Raw genomic sequence first — 21,026 nt, forward strand, 5'->3', positions numbered from 1 at the left:
ATAGGAAAAATATAGGTACATGTACACATATATTTAATTATTACATGTAAAAATATATATGAAATTATTATGTTGGGTTTATAAAACAACAGTACTTTTTCACTAAAATTATAAATTAAAGACAAATACCACCCTAATGTACATGGTGTGAAATTTTAGTAATAAAAATAAAATCAGTTCACATTAAAATATTAAAATGTGATAAAATATTAAAATAATAAATCATGGGAAGTGTGTAAATGTATTTTATCTTTATAGATCTTTGTGGTTATGAGAATACTGTTATATGTAAATGAGAATTTGGTGGTAACAAATGCTTATTTATCATGAAAATTAATGCAAAGAGGACTAAGCATACCCCCCCCCCCCCCCCCCCCCCCCTCAAATAAAAAATAGGATTAATATTTTCATTATGCAAAATCTCAATCTAAATGAGTATTGCAATATGACCAGGACATGTTCTGGAAAAAAAAATCCAAACGACATGATTAAATTATTAAATCAGTGATAGTCATTCTCCGTTTTTTTTTTTTTTTTTTTATATATATATATATATATATATATATATATATATATATATATATATATATATACCCCAAAAACAATAAGTGTGGTGTCTTCCTAAATCCAAAGGACATCATCTCTTTTTGGTGTAGTATCCTTCCGTGTGTTTAGATCAAGGTCACCGTTGCGTCACGCCGATGACGTAAGCACGTATTTTTATCTATTTATTTTTTTTTACCTCAGAAAGGAAACCTGAGGACGCAGTTACCGTCACGCGCCAGCAGGCGTCGACCCAAACACTCACTGCCTCCCGTCCTCTCCTCCTCTCCTCCTCTCCTCCTCCCTTCGTGTCGTGCTTTTACGCCCTCCTTTTCCTCCAAACACACGAACCGCAAGTAACACCGGCAGCTTTAACTATTGTCACACTGTCACCGGAGGAGGAACGTCACATGAAGCCATAATAATCCGGAATAACGGGACAAAACAGCGGTATGTAAGTCACGCTTTTCTATAAGCGTTTTTTTCTTTGACGAACGATTGTATCATATTAATATCCATATTCGTTTTGTATAAGGAACCTGAAATAGAATTATGTTACTTGTGATTTGATCGATCACCGCTTTATGATGTCAGCAAAAGAAATGGAGATAACGGCACAGCGGTTCATAATGTGATGCGGCGGAGCGTTTTCCCGTTATGTGGCAAACATCGCCGCGTGACACATAAAAAGGCGTTGAAAATGCTACGGGACAGATCAAACCGGCATACGGTGACGGGAAGATTAAAACGAGAAGCGTTTCTTTGACTGCTTCGCTCATTCCAACGGCCGCGTTCCGCGCGCGAACATCTGTTCTTCATCACACAGCGGTGCGCGCGCTCGGTTTTCGTTAGTCGGGGTTATTAACCCGGTGGAATCCCGCCGCAGAGGCGTTAAAGACGGCGCTATGTGTGCACGGATCCGCGGAGGATCATCAGACTCGAGTCTCTCGTGGATTTAAACCGGATTCTCTGCAGCAGAATTATGTCATCACTATCAGCGACCTCGTTCAGATCTACTGCAAATATTTCGTCGTTCTTCTGTAGATTTTGGCTTTTATTTTCCGGTGATTATGTAATTTCGTCCTTGGACTAAAAGCAAACGGCCTTTACAGAAATGTTCTACACTCAGAATCGTGGTGTTTTGGACATTGAAAGACGATATGAATGCCATAATGTATCCCTGGACCACAAAAAAAGTCATCATTCATTCTCTGAAACTGAGATTTATGCATCATCTGAAAGCTGAATAGATCAGTTTTCAATTGAGGTGTGTTTGTTGGAATTGGTCAATATTTGGCTGAGATGCAATTATTTGAAAATCTGGAATCTGAGGTTGCAAAAAAATAAAATAAATAAATCATTGTACAGTTACAGTATTGTAAAAATCGCCATAAAAATTGTCCAAATGAAGTCTTAAAAATTAAGTTTTGATATATTTACAATAGGAAATTTACAAAATATCTTCATGGAACATGATCTTTATTTAAGATCCTAATTATTTTTGGCATAAAAGAAAAATCTATAATTTTGACCCATATTGTTGTTTTATTGCTACAAATATACCGTGCTGCTGGTTTTTAGCTCCAGGGTCACATATATGACCTACAGTAGCCTAACATGATGTATTAGCATTATTGTACCATAGTATTAACATTATTTTATACCATGGTTTTTTATGCTGATATTATTGTGTTCTTTACTCTGGAGTACCATGCATGTAATACGATGCATGGTATTGGATTATTACAATAATAATTCACCACAGGATTTATATTGTGTTTCAAAGAATGCTATGGTACTGCCACTGAATCATGTTCAGTAAAAAACACGGTAATACCATGGTACGTCCTTTCTTGGTTGCTTCATCTGGCTTGAAATCTTTGAGATATCGGCTGTGTTTCATATGGACTAATCTTCAGATTTACGATGTGTGTCTTTGAAACACAATCTGGTCTCAGGTGAACTTTAGTATAAGTTAAACATCTGCTGACGGGGCAAAGGTGGAAGATAATAGTTAAGAAGGGCAGAACACCTTGCATATAACAGATTCTTGTAAGGTGTTCTTCAGTCAGAGCCGAATGAATATTCTCACATGCATCTCACTCAGAACATGGAATACATTTTAAAATAATTGAATTATTGTCTCATTTCTATTGTTCCTAATTCAATTTAAATACTAAACTGTGTTCACACACCCCCTTCTTAAACTGTTACTGGCTTAGTGGTGAGCACCGTGAGAGAAAGAGAGTGAAACAGTGCGCACACACACACACACACACACACACTGGTGAGAGTACTGTACATCAGCTAACCAGTTAACCAGCAGACAGCGAGTTCTCTTGCTCTGAGGGGCTGATATTCATCTCTCTCATCGTATTGCCCCTCACACTCAGTAAATCTGTCTTTGCTCTAGAGTCAGTCACTCATCACTGTCGGCTCATTTCTGCAAACATTGATTCACTGCTCAAACTCTGAGACTGAAGTCTACTAGACGCTCAGCTAGCTCTCCCTCTCTCTGCTGTTTAAAATATAGTTCTTGATAAATAAAAAAAACTAACATAAAAAAAATCTATATATATTATTATGTTTATATAAACATATACATATTTTTTCATAATTATATAATTTTTTCATAACTGTATAAATTATACATATATTGTGTTATCAAATAAGAAATAATATAAATTGAACAAAATTAGTTTTATATTTTGCTAAATTATCAAAGAAATTATGTACGTATACGCACACGTGTCTGATTTATATAATAATTAGATAATTTTGCACTCTTTATGTACTGATATTTATATATATTTATGTATGTGTATATATATATATATATATATATATATATATATATATATATTTTACTATATTTATTATTATATTTTATTTTGTACATTTACTAAAATGTAATAAAAAATAATAAAATACACGTATATTATATATATATATATATATATATATATATATATATATATATATATATATATATATATATATATATATATATATATATAAACTATAATATAAACAAAATGTAATTAAATGTGTGTGTGTGTGTGTGTGTTTATATATATATATATATATATATATATATATGTGTGTGTGTAAATATTTTATTATATTTATTATTAGAATTTATTTTGTACATATAGTAATAATAGATAAAAAACAATATAATAAAACAATAATCAATGTATATATATATATATATATATATATATATATATATATATATATATATATATATATATATATATATATATATATATATAAATGTATTTTTTTTAACAATTTCCTTATGAAACTGATGCATTTTAGTGAATTAATTAATTAATTTCGACTGTTCAATTATATAGACTTGACTTAATTAACTGATCTTTCGATTCATCAGTTTGTTGTCTTTGCAGAAACCATACATGGAATAAAATATATATAAAACACATAAAATAATTTATGATTTCCACAGAATTATGAAACGGCACAACTGTTTTCAACATTGATAAATAAAATGAAATACTTTTTCAGCAGCAGAATATGCATATTAGAGTGATTTAAACAAACCGGATCAACAAAACGGTTAACAACATAATTAACGGTAATATCCCAAATAATATTAATATTGTAAAACAATATAGTTTTAGTTCTAAATAATGTAACTTCTGAAAGCCAGAGGATTCACAAATCAGTTTAAGCCAACCATTAAAAACTAGAAATGAAAACCCCTCTAATAACTGACTATAGTCTTTGATATTTGTCCGCTCCCTGCATCTCAGTATCACTGTAATATTTACTCACTAGGATGCTGATATTTATTCGTCTGTGTTTGTTTGTTCTCTCAGTAGCATCTAAACACAGTGTATGTTTGTCAGATTATAATCAGGAAGCACAGCTGGATTATTCTGGATTTGAAGCACAATGTAAACCTGCTGAGGTCAGACTGAAAGCATGACAACAGGCCAGAGGCAGAGAGGAGAGGACCGTACAGATGTGGAGAGCAACATCTGTTATCAGAGTCAGATGAGCGACCGGTGCGGTCTGGTCAAAGCTGCACAGAGATTTCAACTGCAGCTTAAAGGAAAGTGAAAGTGACGTGACATTCAGCCAAATATGGTGAATGATTTGTGCTCTGCATTTAACCCATCCAAAGTGCACACACACAGAGCAGTGAACACACACACACTGTGAACACACACCCGGAGCAGTGGGCAGCCATTTATACTGTGGCACCTGGGGAGCAGTTCGGGGTTCGATTCCTTGCTCAAGGGCACCTCAGTAGTGGTATTACCGGCCCGAGACTCAAACCCACAACCCTAGGGTTAGGAGTCAAACTCTCTAACCAACTAGGCCACGACTCCCCCAATAATTCATTATTATCCAGCAAGGATGCATTCTGCTGGTCATGTATCATCATTTCCACAGAAATATTAGTCTGTACAACTCAGCAGCAACAAGAAATGTTTCAGTATATTAGCTAGATTTCTGAAGAATCGTGACACTGAAGACTGGAGTAATGATGCTGAAAATGTATGTAAAAGTTTTATTTTTATCAAATAGCAGGAGACTTCTTTTAAAAACCTGACCAACATGAAACATTTGAACAGTAGGGTATATATTTTAAAAATCAAATAATGTTTTTGTGTGTGTGTGTGTGTACTTTTTCAATTTGTTTGGAGCTTGATATTATAAATCAGTGACAAGAAATGTTCTTCTAAACTCCTATTGACGACATGAGGGATGACTATCCATTTTAGGCTGATAGTTGTTGCTCTGCGAGCTCTAACCATCTTAACCGAGATGATCTACCAGCTTTATTGGCAGAGCAGCTGATGATTATAAATGTGGGAGTAGAAACCTTTTCCAGCAGGTTTTCCAGAGAGAAGCAGTGGCGTGTCCAGAAAGACTGATAGTGAAGTTCTTGGCTTCAGCAGCTGCTTGTGATCTCAGGTCGGCTTCACCTTCTTTCCTCTCCTCCTCCTCTTCCTCTATCTTCCCCTCCCTCCCTCCGTCTTCTCTCTCCTCCCACCCAGCTGTCTCTCATTACTCTCTCTCTCTTTACACTCATGCATCCTCATTGATTCTCTGCATCTCTCTATTAGGCAGAAACGCAATACGTTGCGTGTATTTTATAGTTGACCTCTGTGTTTGTGTTTTCACTTACAGGAAATGACACGGTCCTATGGCAATACCGTGGTTTAGTTTAGTTTTTTGGGGATTTTTTGGTGTTGGGAGTGTTTTTTTTTTTTTGTTTGATTGTGTTTAGGGGGGCAGTCTAACATGTGTTAATGCTTCGTTTTAAAAAACACTTTAACATCTCCCATAAACATGCTGATCATTTCCTGCTTTTCTGATGCCCTCCCTCAGAAATACGTGCTGGGCTCAGATTGGTCAGCTGGCTCAGTGTGTTGTGATTGGCTAAACTGCTAGTGCACATCTAAACATATTGATGTATTTCTACTGGGTTGTCTCCCAGCCCTTAATTGAATATAGTTTGTTCAAACACAAAAACAATATAAATTCAGTAAATAATCAAAATAACTTAAAATCTTTGTGGACGATGACAGTTTTTATCTGCTTCATGTGCCTGGTTCACTTGCTGTTCCAACAACTTCCGCCCAATCATCAGCTTTATTAAAATGACCAGATAGCTGGGGATCATGTTTTTTTTTCTGTTGTTTGTATTTGAAGTTTTTCCTTTTTTGAGCCCCACTCTTTCAGAATTTCTGACATTTTTCCTTAGCCTATTGAATATTGTTCTTTACGCGCCTTTGATTTCCAAATTACTCCAGAATTAAGTGAAAAGAGATGAATGCAGACATGCAGACACAACAGACTGCTTCTGTTAGCTTTTAATATATGGTTTTATCCTGATTAAAGCTTTAATACAGTACGGCAACTGCATGCACGTCCATGTTTAATGCTTCTCAAAGCTATGTGAAAATAAGTCTGTAATTGGAACAGTTCATTGTTGGAGCTGATCTGGTGATCTGAATGAGAAAGAGAGAGAGATGCAGAACATGCGCAGTATGAAGAACCACTGCTTTAGAATATTGATTTTGAAACTTGTGAATCCATTAGAAGAAAGAATCGTGATTCATATATGAACAGATTTTACATGAACCTCCAGTTTTCTCTTCCTGTTCTCTAAAGCAGAGCAACATGGCCCCGCCCCCTTGGCGCATGCTCCCAGGGGCGGGGTTTATCTGGGTTTGTGATGTCACGAACACCGGAAGTAAATCACTGCAGTCTCTACGAGATGGTATTGTAGGCATTAAACTGCCAGAGTTTTAAAAGACCGCATCTCTGTCTGCATTGAACTTTCAGTGCTGCAACTTTGCAGATATTGTTTATGCTCAAACAGCAACATTACACACTAACTAACGTTAAGAAAGTGAAATTGCAATCAACCACCCCTTTAAAGAAGTCTCTTCTTCTCACCAAGGCTGCATTTATTTGATCAAAAATACAGTTAAAGGTGCAGTGTGTAAATTTTAGCAGCATCTAGCGGTGAGGTTGTGAATTGCAACCAAGGTTCCCCTCCCTTTAGGGAAGCTACGGTGGCCCATAAAATGTCATAATCTGAGACAGCGGAGATAACAGCAATGAGGTTTATTTACAAAGGTCAATACATGAATTATATTTACTTAATTATTCAATAAATCGATATGTTATTGTAAATGTTATTGTTACTTGTTCATCATTGTGTCAGTGTTTTATTCGCAAGAACAACATAGTCATGAAACACCCTCTGTTTGTCCTTTAAGGGCTACTGTAGAAACATGGTGGCAACTTCCATTGTAAAGGGACCCGCGGTGTATGTAGATATAAATGTCTCACTCTAAGTTAATAAAAACATAACGGCTCATTATGTAAACATATAGTTATATATATTATTTTGCATTTTTATCAACAGATATTCGTAAATATTATGCACTGCACCTTTAAAACAGTGAAATATTATTACAATTTAAATTAACTGTAAAATAACTTAAAAAATGTTATTTATTCCTGTGATGAAAATATTTACAATAACATAATATTTATTAATATTTTGGATGAGCATTTATTTTTATATTTTCAGATTTAATTTTAATTTTACCTTAAGTTTAGTAATTTTGTCACATGCTTTTGTCATTTTATTGTTTTATTGCTATTTTTAGTTCCGTTCTTTTTAGTACTTACGCTTATTGTTTGTTTCAGTTAGTTGTAACATTTCACATTTTCTAAAGTTTTTCTTTATTTGATATTTATATTTTATTTTATTTCAGCCTCAATTCAATTATTATGTTATATTACTTATTAATATATTGAATTAGCTTTTATTTTCAACTGTTTCCTATTTTTATTGTAATTTTATCTTAAGTTTCAGTAATTTTGTATTTAGCATTTTATTATTTTGTATTATTTCTATTTCATTTTATTTCATTTTATTCCAGTAATCTTAGTTCTATGCTTATTTACATCAGTCAGTTCAGTTTTTTTTTTATTTAACATTTGTATCTCAATCATATTTTATTTAATTTCTGTTTTCTTTCAATTATAAAACATTCAGAAATCATTCTAATATTCTGATCTGGTGCTCAAAGAAGCATTTCCTATTCTTCTTAAAGTTGAAAACAGATGTTCGGCTTAATATTTTTCTGAATTTATTTCTAGATCCTTTGAGTTTTAGAAGCTTCAAAATAAATTATTTGAAATAGAAATCTCTAGTAATCTCTGTTTTTACTGTCACTTTTGATCAATGTAATGCATTCTAACTGAATAAAAGTATTAATATCTTAAAAAACCTTTGAACAGTTGCATATGTAATACAAAATAAGTGATGCATGTCTACTATTGACAGGCGTGTGTATGAACATATTAGCGCTGTACGTTCATTTGTCACAGTGAATAACACACACACACACACACCCACCACAGGCCTGATATCAAATCTCTGGCTCTCATTCACACAAGTTTTCAAAGCCATTTTCAGTCTGTTTTCCTGGAAACTATCTTCCTTGTGTTGTGATACTGCTGAAGATCAGAGAGGCATTGGGAGGCTGGAGTTGTTGTGGATATAGCTGATATCATGCTGTTCTCTCAGATGATCTCTGGGGTTTAAAGGGGTCAGAGTGCTTGAACATGCTTATTTTCTGGAGCATGCTGGGTGCTCATTGACACTCTCATCCTCCGGTGCATTAGACGTCTTTAAAGTGTGAAAGTTGTTCTTACAGTCTGATAACTGTTGTTTGGTTGGTCAGTTTGGGTCAGTTCTGCTGTTTATTCTGATTTAAGACAGTCAGGCATCGGTCTTCACTCCTCAGTCTTGTTCGTTTGTCACAAGACCAAACCACTGCTGACACAAAAACATCATTCTGCGGTCTGTTCCTCTCTGGACTGAAACTGAAACTTTCATCACTCAGATTTTGCTCTTTCTTTGCTCGGGAGACTTTACTTGAATTATTATTTTTTTCTCTCAGATGTTTCTCATGTTGTCTTAAAACATTAATGACAGTCGATGACAGGCACAAAGCTAAAACTAATATAGCATTAATTCATATTTTGAAGGTTTTTTATATTTACATTTATTTTGTCATGTTTTGTTTAGCTTTAAGTTATTATTTTTAGTTTGAGTAATTTTAGTACTTCAGCTTAAACATATTTCAGTTAGTTGTCAAGTCAACGTTTTAAATCTATAAAGTTTAATATTTATATTGTATTTCATTTCAGTTACTAACTTTTAAAGATAGTATTTTATTATTTATTAGTATTTTGAATGAGCCCCTAAAATACATTTTCATTTCAATTTTCACTTACATTTTAGTCATTTTGTTGCATACTTTTTAATTTCATTAGTTGATTTTTATTATTTATTATTTAAGTTTATTTCATTCCAGATTATTATTTTTAGTTAGTAATTTTGATACTTAAGCTTAAATGTCTTTATTTCAGTAGTTTCCTAAGGCAACATTTTACATCTTTAAAGCTTAACATTTTAAAGTTTCTTAAAAAAAATAGTTTATTATTATTTTTATTTTTTTCAGTTATAGTATTATAGTATATTTAATTTATTGAATTAGCTTAATTTTTAATCTTAGCTTAAGTTTTAGTAATTTAGTAATTTACATTTTTATTAGGTTTTTATTATTTCTAGCTTATTCACCTCATACTTATTTCAGTCAGTTGCCACATTTTGTAAAAGTTTTTTTTAAATCTTATATTCAAATTTCAAATTTAATGATTTTTTTTTCAGTTTTAGCTTCAGTTGTAGTTTTACTTGTCTGAGTTAATATTGAGATCTTTGACTTTTGATTGAGACTTTGGCAAATGTGAGCACAATTCGAGACACTGGGATCTCTTCCGAAACTCTACAGGAGACACGTGTGAGATTATGGGCTCTTCTTCTCAGGTGAAACATCTGAGAAGCAGGAGATCTCTGCAGAAGTGGGTTTTTGTCCAATCCAAAAGAAACGTTTTTGTAAGATTTCTTCTTTTATTATTGTTGCTTGACCTTACTAGTTACATATCAGTGTTATAGTGCCGTTCACTGACAGTAGGAACACTGTGCCAGTCAAAACAGACCTGATATTCTCACCAAATAAAGAGAAAGATGCTGAGATTAGGAGGGAAAAACAAAAGGTCTCGGGCTGCTCCAGACTGCCTTGTGTTGGTTATTTCTGATCTTATAAGCTATAGGCTATCACGAGGCTTCACGAGTGTGAAGAAAAAGAGGAAACCAGACAGTGAAAATGCAGAATTGAAGGTAGAAGTGTCCAGTCCAGTCAGCAGAAATCAGGAAACGCGTCAGTGGAGAGCAGGAGGAAGAGAGGGAGGGGCCAGAGGGAGAGAGACGTGCTGATTGGCTGAATGGAGGGGAGGAACGAGGGAGAAAGACTGACTTCTTCAGGTCGCTCAAATTCCACATATGATTAGCAGAAACACACACACACACACACACACACAAACAGCTCCATGAAGATTTCATGACCATCAAACTCTCAGCTGTGAACATGGAGGACTGCTTTGGGTTGGTTATACGTTTAAAGGGTCAAAAAAAAGAACATTTATGTGTTTATGTTTATTTTTTAACATTATTGTGTGTATTTGGTGTAATGCAATGTTTATGCAGTTTTAAAACACATTATTTTCCACATGTTTCTCCTCTAACATTTAAACAACCTTTCGGTGACCGCAATAGTTTGATTATAACTGAAAGTGAAGAACAGCCACGGAAGAGATTTTAAAAGTGGTTTCCATCAGGTCCAGTTTCAACAAAATATACAGTACACAATGCCATTATTGATCACTTTAATGTACATTTGCATATCATTCTCTATATATAACTTACACTTATCTCTGTAAGCTGTCAAAGCATTTGTAATTGTTATTTTAGGGTTTCTCATGTAATACAATATTTATGTTTTATATTATTACATTTATTCATTTAGCAGACACTTTCAAATCGACTTACAAATGAGGACAATAGAAGCAACCAAGTCTTAAGTGGTCTCTTTGAAGTTGTTTAATTGATATTATTAATTATAATAATTATGCATTAACACTTAATATAGAGATCAAAAATACCTTTTTTGTTTAAAAAGTATACTATGTCAGAGCCATGGGGGTTTTAATAATGTTAGCATATTTTGAGTCAATATATTTATAATATTATTTTGAATATTTTATTTTTATATTTTCAGTTTTCATTTAAATGCTAGGCTTTATTTTCTGTAATAGATTTTTTATTTGAGATAGTTGTAATTTTCAAAGCTTTCTAATTTTTTTTCTTAATTCATCTGGTATTATTCATCTGGTATTTATATTAATATTATTAATTCCTATTATTAGTATTCATTATTATTATTATTGTTAGTATTACATTGGTAAGTAAGCTGTTAAAGCATTTGTAATTTTTGTTTCCAATTTTTTTGTTTTTCATCTAATATTTATATGTATTCAAATTAATATTATATATTATTATACTATTTATATTATAATATTTATTTTAATTTACCTCAATAATTCATATTTTGTAAGAATTATATTAATAACAATAATAATTATTATATTTATTTCAGTGTTTAGATTGTTAATTTTTTCATTATTGTATAATAGTCAACATAAAAACAAAACTGACTCTATTTTCTCTCTTAATTAATTTTTTCTGGTCTCATTGTGGACAGTATGAGCTTAAAAAATACACGTTTGTCTTCTTAATTCTTCTAAGTTTCTCTAAAATGACAAAAATGACGTTAATTCCCAGTGGATGAAATATTTTAAAGTTCCTGTGAAACCGGTAAAATGTGATAAGAATAATACATAGAGAGAGAGATGAGGTGAGAGGAACAGATGGGGAAAGAAAGAAAAGAGCGAATATCTGGAGTCAAACACACCTGTATCAGAAACACACTCATATCTCTGTGTGTGTGTGTGTGTGTGTGTGTGTGTGTGTGTGTGTGTGTCTTTCAGAGATCTGCCAGGGGACGGTGAATCGACAGAAATCCCAAATACAAAAACACTCTGCAAAGACGTGCACTCTTGACGCCTTAAACACTGAAGAAGTTCAGGGAGCCAGATAAATGGCTGACAAACAGATCAGGTGAGTCTGAAACGTCAAGAATCACTACTCTTTTGACCTAAAACCCAATGATACTTCAACTAATGTGCCGTCTCCTCTCATGCTTCGCTCCAGTTTGCCTGCCAAGCTAATAAACGGCGGTGTGGCAGGACTGATCGGCGTTACCTGCGTGTTTCCCATCGATCTGGCCAAAACCCGCCTTCAGAACCAGCAGAATGGATCTCGCCTCTATACCAGCATGTGAGCGTTCAAACAGACGCATCGAATCATATAGAAGAGTGATTCAGTTGATTAGATTGACTTGTGCTTGATGTGTACACGTCCTGTGCTCTGCAGGTCAGACTGCCTTATTAAGACCATCCGCTCAGAAGGATACTTCGGCATGTACAGAGGTACGTTCATGTGTTCAGCTCTGTTCAACAGAGAGCTCGTTTGGGAATGATGGCATTGAGATTGTGTGTTTGTCTCTCTCTCTCTCAGGTGCGGCGGTGAACCTGACTCTCGTCACTCCTGAAAAAGCCATCAAGCTGGCGGCAAATGATTTCTTCAGATTTCACCTCTCTAAGGACGGGTGAGACATAAACACACACACACACACACACACAGTAAACGCACATATCAATATAAACATGATGACTAGCTCTTTGAGCTGACTGTGCCCATTCACACACACAAAACACATGACACACTGCTTGGGTTCATTCCCAGCCTTTAACATGTCAACAAACATTTTTAATTTTAAGGTTTTCATCTAGTATTTACATTTATATATATATATATATATATATATATATATATATATATATATATATATATATATATATATATATATATATATATATATACTGTATATATACTGTATATAATAGTATATAAGATAATAATATATAAGAAAAAAATTATAGAGAAGAGAAAAATAGTGAGCTGTTTATGTATGTAAAAAAAATATATATAATAAAAAAATATTATATTTTTTATATGTTTTTATGTATATATTTCAAATAAAAATGAACATTAATAAATTGAAATATATTTTGTTATAAGTTAATTTTGTAGTACTTTATATTATAGTTTATAATTATATTGATTAGTATATATATATATATATATATATATATATATATATATATATATATATATATATATAATTTTTTTACATACATAAACACAGCTCACTATTTTTCTCTTCTCTATGGTATCAATGTGGTATTTCACCAATGCCAGGGTACACATCAAAACACCAACGTATTTCCATCTGATACAGCCACAGTACTGACATACCGACACTATCAAACATCTCAATCAATTCAGCACACAGTATTACGTCTGACCCGCATTAATATTAAATAAGTGTGGAAGCACACAGAATATACCCACAATGCCTTGCTCGGCGGCATCTCCATGGAGACCGAAAACGGCACCGGTGAATTATTGACCGGCGAGTCAGAGTGTGAATTATTAACGACCCTCGGTGTGTGTGTGCTGATAATGAGAGCGGCTTCATCTCTTGTTCCCTCAGGCAGAAACTCACTCTACTGCGAGAGATGCTGGCCGGCTGCGGGGCGGGAACATGTCAGGTACACACACACACACACACACACACACTCACACACACACACACAAACATTAATAAGCCTCTGTTAATAGATGTTCCACTATTATTTTCTTCAAGTCTGCACACAGACGATTCAGCAGCAGTCAGATCATTGTGTTTGTAATGGACTACCAGACAAAACACAGATGCATTAAGGGTACAATCACGCTCCCATTACACATTCCCATCAGACACGCGTCAGCTCATCTCCCTCTAACAGCCTTTGTTGAGCACGTCACCTGAAGCAGCTGCTCATTCACAACCAGCTCGTTGCTTTTCATGACGTTCGGTTCCTTAATGTGTGTATTTTTCCACAATGTGAGACTGAAGTACCACTTTTATACTGAAAGCATCTGCAGAAACGCCACAGGTTCCTCAAATCAGTGAGACGGGTTTCCATTCACATATTTGCAAGGATATTTTGGGATGTTGCATTAAAAAATGGTAGATGAAAAGCCAAAGATATGAATAAAATGTCTAAAATGTGCATAAAAATGTACATGCTTGTTGAAGTGGTTTTATTTATTCATATTTTGAATAAGCTTTTCTTTTTTATATCTCTATATTTCATTTTAATTATATTTAATTTAATTTAATCTTGTTATGTGCTCTTGTCGTTATTAGTTTTATTTATATATTTATATTTAGCGTTCATTTATATTATTTGAGTTTTCGTAATTTTAGTACTTCATTTTAAACATATTCCAGGTAATTGCCAAAGCAAAAAAAATTGTTTGATAATTGTCATCTTATATATTTATACATGAGCTTTATTTCAATACACATACATTAAAAAGTAATATTAAAAAATGAAATTAGTTGTTGGTGCCGAAACTACACAGAGCTACAGAAACAAACCACTCAATTTCAACAATTTCTTTCACACCAGTCCACAAAACTCTTTAAAAGCTCCCTATATTCACTCTCATCAAGATCCTTTATGCAGCCAACAATTGCTGAGTCCTCAGAACATTTCTGGAGATGACAGTTTTTGGAGTTATACTGGAAATCTGAAGTATAAAAGGTAAATAAAAGCGGAGCTACAACTGTTCCTTGAGGAACACCAGTCCTTGGGACACACCGTTCTGCATCCTTAAATACTCTGTTGTCTATTTGAGAGGTATTCAGTTCAGCAGCTGAACATACTCTGATGTAATCCAGCATTTTCTAACTTATTCTTACTTATATAACACAGGCTGGATAGTGTTGAGTGCACTAGAAAAATAAAGTGTCACCTGACGTCTCTAGATGACTTGTATAAAAATATTTGTATAAAAGATAAATAAGATGAAAAGTACACAAATAATACAATACACAATATGTAAAATTAAAACTTAAATCAGTACACAAATAATACAATACACTATATGTAAAATTAAAAACTTAAATCATAAACGATAGCTAATCAACGATTAAAACGCAGTGACCGCAGATTATATTTTAACTTCCAAAATATTTTAACATTTAATTGAGGAAACATTGTGTAGCACGCAGAAGTTGTGTAGATATATATTAATTATTGATCATAAAATTAATAGCACATGATATTTATAAATAAAACCATTTTATTTCAGACAGACTGAGAAAATAAAGTGGTTGGAAGAGCACACCAACTACATGTGTTGCGTTTCACTATTGACAGCTTTCTTGACTGCCTTAACTAATTGACTTATACGCATCGAAGTGATCCAGTCATGTGACTCCTCAAGAGGTGATCAGCTTCCTCTCAATAAACAGCTTTCCAGCATGTGGGATTAAATGATGGGATTACTGCAGTCTCTGGATGAAGATTGACATGATGTTTCCAACCAGCGATATCACTCCAGTAATCCCATCAGCCAGTGCCAAGGACTTCCTGTCCACCCACAAACCCCTTCAGATTTGATTAAACGTGTAATTGGGTCTCCAGTGACAGCGGTGCTAGTGCACATAAACACGTTCCCCGTCTCGCTTGTGCTGCTGATGTTCCTTCATGTTTATCCTAATCTAAATTTACAAAAATATGAACCACTGTTCATCTTATAATCTTCCACATTATTGCAGTAAAAAGGCTTGCAGATATATGTTTGAACCTTAGCGTGTAGGAGGATATGCTAATTATATGTTTTTGTATGTGGTTGTTCCTTTTTGAGATAGTAATAGCATAAAACTGCAGGCTTTCATACGAGGCTTCAATAGGCTTATTTATGGCAAGATAAAGAAGAGGCGTTAACATCAGTGTAGAATTACAAAAATATTGAATTTAATACAAGTTTAAGCATTTGAAATCAGCTTTAGGTGTCAAACTGTGACTTCTTTCTCCTCGTGTTCGATTTAAATATGTGTGTGGCCCTTTAAATGCGCTTGTTCTTGCTTTCATTGGTTCTGAGGTTTCCTCTAACCTCGATTGTGTTATGTTGCAGGTCATCATTACAACACCAATGGAGATGCTGAAGATTCAGCTGCAAGATGCCGGAAGAATTGGTAAGAATTTAGACCTAAAAAAGAGGAAGGAGTGAAGGGAGGTGAAGTGAGAAATCAATACATAGGACAGAGAAGAGAGACGAAGCACTGCCACCTTGTGGTCACATTTTTGGACATTAGTGTCAGATTTGACATCATTTTGACATTTTTACACATTGGGCAGAACATTGGCTATTTATTTGTGTTCTGCTTAATTAATACTTTAGTGAATGCATATGTTAGTGATAGTTTCAGTGAAGTGAGTGAATAACCAGCGCTCACTTCCACCCTCAATACCACGACCGAGGTGAGATGGCTGCCCAGTGCTTTGGGTGTGTGTGTGTGTGTGTGTGTGTGTGCGTGTGCGCATTTGGATGGGTTAAATGCAGAGAACAAATACCAAGTATGAGTCACCATACTTGACCACATGTCACTTCACTTCACTTCATGTTATTCAGTACAGCTAGATATTATTTATACAATGTATTGATATTATATAAAGTTTTAAAAAATATGATTTTTCTTTAAAATACATATATTTTTTTAAATACTGAATATTTTTCAATATTATTTTTAATTTTTAAAGTACTGAATATTAAGTCATAGTAAGCAGTATTAAATATTATTTTAAAGAAAACGTAATATTGTTTATTATATATGTGTAATAAAAAAAGTTCTTCATGCATTTTTTAAACATTAAATATTGCATATTTTATATATAGTTCTGTTTTTTTTTTTTTTTAAATACTGACTATTCATTTATTTATTCATTTATTCATATATTCATATATATTTTGTAAAATATGAAAAAAAAAATGTCCCCCTATTTTTACATACTGGATGTTGAATATAGAATTTTTTATTACATTTTTTATTTTTTAATACTGAATATTTAAGGTCATTTTCAGCAGTTCTGATTCTTATATATATATATATATTTATATATAAGATTTTATTTAAAAATATAAAATGTACTCTTATTTAAAATATTGAATCAGTTATTTCAGTTATTTGTATACTGAATAATAAGTTATTGTTAGTTGTACTGAATAAAGTACAAGCAAAAAAATTGAAATACAAAAATCTTTACAACATTGTAATTCTACATAAGGAACATTTAAACTTTTTGGTAACTACCAGAGCTTTTTTCACAAGTTAAAATCTGCTACAGTATACACTACTCAAGTATTTTCCATTAGGCTCATATCACATTTTTAACTTCTATAACTTTAGGGTTTTATAAAACAAAAGTCTGGTTTATGTTTGCCTAACTGAGCTAGGAGGAGGGTTAAAAGACTGGGTTATTCAAGTAAACCTCATACGATTGTATAATGACAATGAATATGAAATTCTTTGATAACATCTAAGCAGGATACTGTAATGTGTGTGTGTGCGCGCAGCGGCCCAGAGGAAGCTCATGCCTCAGGCTGTGACCCCCGTGGAGGTGAAGTCCCAAACAGCTATGCAACTCACCAGACAGTTACTGAAGGAAAAGGGCATCGCGGGTCTTTACAAGGGCCTGGGAGCCACGCTGCTCAGGTTGGGGAACAAACATACAAACATATCACAACATCAGTCGTCAGATCACAGACTCTCAGACTATATCGGCTCTGTGTTTCCCTCCCTTCAGGGATGTCCCGTTTTCTATCATTTACTTCCCTCTGTTTGCTAATCTGAATGATCTGGGGAAGAGAGGAGTCGAGGGTCCCGCTCCCTTCTACGTCTCCTTCTTATCGGGCTGCATTGCGGGCAGCACAGCGGCCGTCGCCGTCAACCCTGTAGATGGTGAGCGTCTTAATCATAAACCATTGCTGCTTTTCTGATGCTCTGTTCCAAAACCCAGTGAGCCACCTACGAATGAAGCATTTCAATACTTCTGAGTCATGCAGATGCTGTACCCAAAAATTTTTTTTGGCATATTTTTGCCTTGAGCTCAGTAACTGAGCTGGGCCAAGAGAAATGACAAACACATTTTTAGTCAATCCTTAAAATGTGAATAAAAATAGTTCTAATCTAATTAAAGTAATAATGAATGTAAATATAATCTAATTAAACATTTTCAAAAAAAAAATTTAATAAAAAAAAAACTGATCAAGTATTGAATACTTTTTATGTTTTTTTAACACTAAATATTATGCGTTCATTGTATTCAATAATGTATAGATTTGTTTTCATTATAAAAATACCAAATTTTAAATATTGAGCGTTTTATATTTGTTTTGTATATTTTTATTACTAAATATATTTATATTATTGTTTTCTATTATATATTATTATGTTTTATATATATATATATATATATATATATATATATATATATATATACACAATTATTTTATTTTTAGTTAGTGAAATACAAAAAATATTATATATTTTTATTTTAGTTTTATCTGTTTTAAAAAATACTTTATCGCTTTTTGTATTCGTTTTGTTTATTTTTATTATTGAATAATAAAGTCTTTTCAATGTTTTTCTTTTCTATTTTTGAATTGTTTAATATTAAATATTGAATTTTTTTAAAAAAAATTCAAAATAATAAATATGAATTATTGCATATTTATTTTAAGTTTTTTAAAATACTGAATATTAAATATTGCATGTGTTTTATATTGCTTTTGTCTTTAAAAAATACTATGTATTAAATATTGAATATTTTGTTTATTAGATTTGTAAATTTTTATTATTGAATATTAAAGAGTTTTCAATGTTTTTCTTGAATGGTTTTAAAAATGCTGAATATTACATTTTCTCTCTCTCTCTCTTTTTTTTAACTTTTTTTTAAATGCTGAATAATATTTATTAAAATTAGTATTGTCCTTTTTATGATTGTATATTAAAAACTATCATTCTTCAGTGTTTGTTTTATTTATAACTAAATATAAAACAATTCAGTATATATTATTTATATTTTTAAAATACTAAATATGATATATTTTTTTAAATGTATGAAACATTGATTATTTTTGTCAAAATTGAATATTAAATGTTGTACATACATGTGATACACAATGCAAACTTTGTTCAAAAAATGCATTGCCTGTCGAGTCTCACTTGTTTCACGTTTCATCTGTCGGATGCTAAGTAGGCAGTATGCATTGAAGCAGTGAGCAGAAACTCTTGTGCAATGCAAAAAGCAACATCTGTGAGGTTTCATAGCTGACCGTTGAACCACGCGTGTGCGTGTGTGTGTTTCAGTGATAAAGACCAGGCTACAGTCGCTGACACGAGGGAGTCAAGAGGACACTTACAGCGGGGTGACCGACTGCATCAGGTGATCCGCTGTTTATTAGCCACTGAGGCTAATAAACCTTATTTAACTCATACCATTGATTTGGCTACTAAACGTCTAAATTTCCATTTTCCATCTGATCACAGGAAGATTCTTCGCAATGAAGGTCCCGCCGCTTTCCTGAAGGGGGCGTACTGTCGAGCTCTCGTCATCGCGCCGCTCTTCGGCATCGCTCAGGTGGTTTACTTCCTTGGCGTGGGCGAACTCATCTTGAGCTACCTGCCCAAACGAAACAACTAGCCACCCATCCCATCATGCATTGCACCAGTCGGTTCCCCGCCCCCGCACATTATCCCGAAAGATCAAAGCGTAACGTGGGGCCAGTCTGACTGATTTTAATCGTTTGTTGTTGTGCCGTTTTTGTTCAAAGCGCCGTGTGTTTTGATCTGAATGTGGTGCTTTTAGTAATGAGCGTAACGTGAGATTATGTTTGCCAAGCTGCCTGTTTTTTAGTTTTTTGTCTCACGCCGAGACTAAATCATGTTCTTTTACAAGCGTTTAATCGTTGAGCCATCGTCCGATCACTGATATTTAAAGCGTAAAATCAACACTTTGAATGGTAGAGCTCTTGTTAATTATGTACTGAAATATCAAACAAACATGAAGCTCTTTCTGGAACAGGAGGACATGTCATGTTGATTAGTTTGACCTTTATATTAGCTGCTTCCGTCTTTCTGACGACCAAATCTGAATGACCTTGAGGAAAAGTGTGAGCTGAGAGAAGCATATCTCTGTGCCCTATCAAGGCTTTATTCGGCGCGTGTTTCAAAATGACAAGTCGCCTCTGGAGGTTAATTCAATTTAATTTCTCAGAAAAGCTGAGAGAGACATATCTGTGAATATTAGACTTGAAAGCATCTCTCAAATTGACTGAATCAAAATGTAAATGCCTCCAACCAGGCCATTAAAACTTCTGGAAAGTTCCCAGACTTTAGGAGATAATCATTATAGATTATGAGATTCATTTTCCATGGCCACAGGACAAAGAAAATTAATGCAAATGATTTTTCTTTTTGGCCGATTCGACTCCAATTGCTGCTGTTTCACTACTTAGCATTAGCATTAGATATGGTCTTAAACCTCATTAAAACACGATTGTAGATGGTTTGAAGTTTAATACATTTTGGGGATGGCAAGTTGTTTTTCTTCAGTTAGGACGGGACACATCATACAAAGTGTGCAGTCATGCTGAAAATACAAGCAGTTCTTACCAGCGTTGTTATTAATTACAACTATTATAAGACATATTGTTATAAAGTGAAGCTGAAATAATAGAAAACAGAAAACTTTTACTAAATGAAAATGAGACATGTTTGGAATTAGTGGAATTAATAAAAAAATATATATATAAACAAAAGTTTATTCAAAATATGAATAGAAACTCTAAAATTATATACTTTAAATAAAATGAAAACAAGAAATGTTGCTTTTGGCACTAAATTAAAATAGGTTCAAGTACTAAACGGAATAAAAATAATTAATGTAAGCTTTTTCGGATAATATATATTAAAAAAAAGCAAACAACAAAATATATATATGAACTAACTTTAAAATAAAATGAAAATTAATTTTATAAAAGTTAAAACTAATTCAAAATA

At 33.2% G+C, this 21,026-nt stretch overlaps 1 protein-coding gene across 1 annotated transcript in view; it reads left to right on the forward strand.

Moving 5' to 3' along the window:
- The first annotated feature begins 832 nt into the window (after window positions 1-832).
- Window positions 833-21,026, forward strand: part of LOC128014155 (mitochondrial glutamate carrier 1) — a 24,372-nt gene continuing 4,178 nt past the window's right edge. Inside the window, exons 1-11 of the mRNA XM_052597493.1 lie at window positions 833-993; window positions 11,995-12,124; window positions 12,218-12,343; window positions 12,440-12,495; window positions 12,584-12,674; window positions 13,623-13,680; window positions 16,100-16,160; window positions 17,540-17,678; window positions 17,770-17,924; window positions 19,335-19,410; window positions 19,515-21,026. The exon at window positions 19,515-21,026 is cut by the window's right edge and continues 4,178 nt beyond it. Of these exons, the coding sequence (XP_052453453.1) occupies window positions 12,105-12,124; window positions 12,218-12,343; window positions 12,440-12,495; window positions 12,584-12,674; window positions 13,623-13,680; window positions 16,100-16,160; window positions 17,540-17,678; window positions 17,770-17,924; window positions 19,335-19,410; window positions 19,515-19,668 (936 nt within the window). The 5' untranslated portion in view covers window positions 833-993; window positions 11,995-12,104 and the 3' untranslated portion in view covers window positions 19,669-21,026. The remainder of the gene's footprint in view (window positions 994-11,994; window positions 12,125-12,217; window positions 12,344-12,439; window positions 12,496-12,583; window positions 12,675-13,622; window positions 13,681-16,099; window positions 16,161-17,539; window positions 17,679-17,769; window positions 17,925-19,334; window positions 19,411-19,514) is intronic.

This window comes from Carassius gibelio, chromosome B25 (assembly GCF_023724105.1).
Source record: "Carassius gibelio isolate Cgi1373 ecotype wild population from Czech Republic chromosome B25, carGib1.2-hapl.c, whole genome shotgun sequence".
In the NCBI taxonomy this organism is placed as follows: Eukaryota; Metazoa; Chordata; class Actinopteri; order Cypriniformes; family Cyprinidae; genus Carassius; species Carassius gibelio.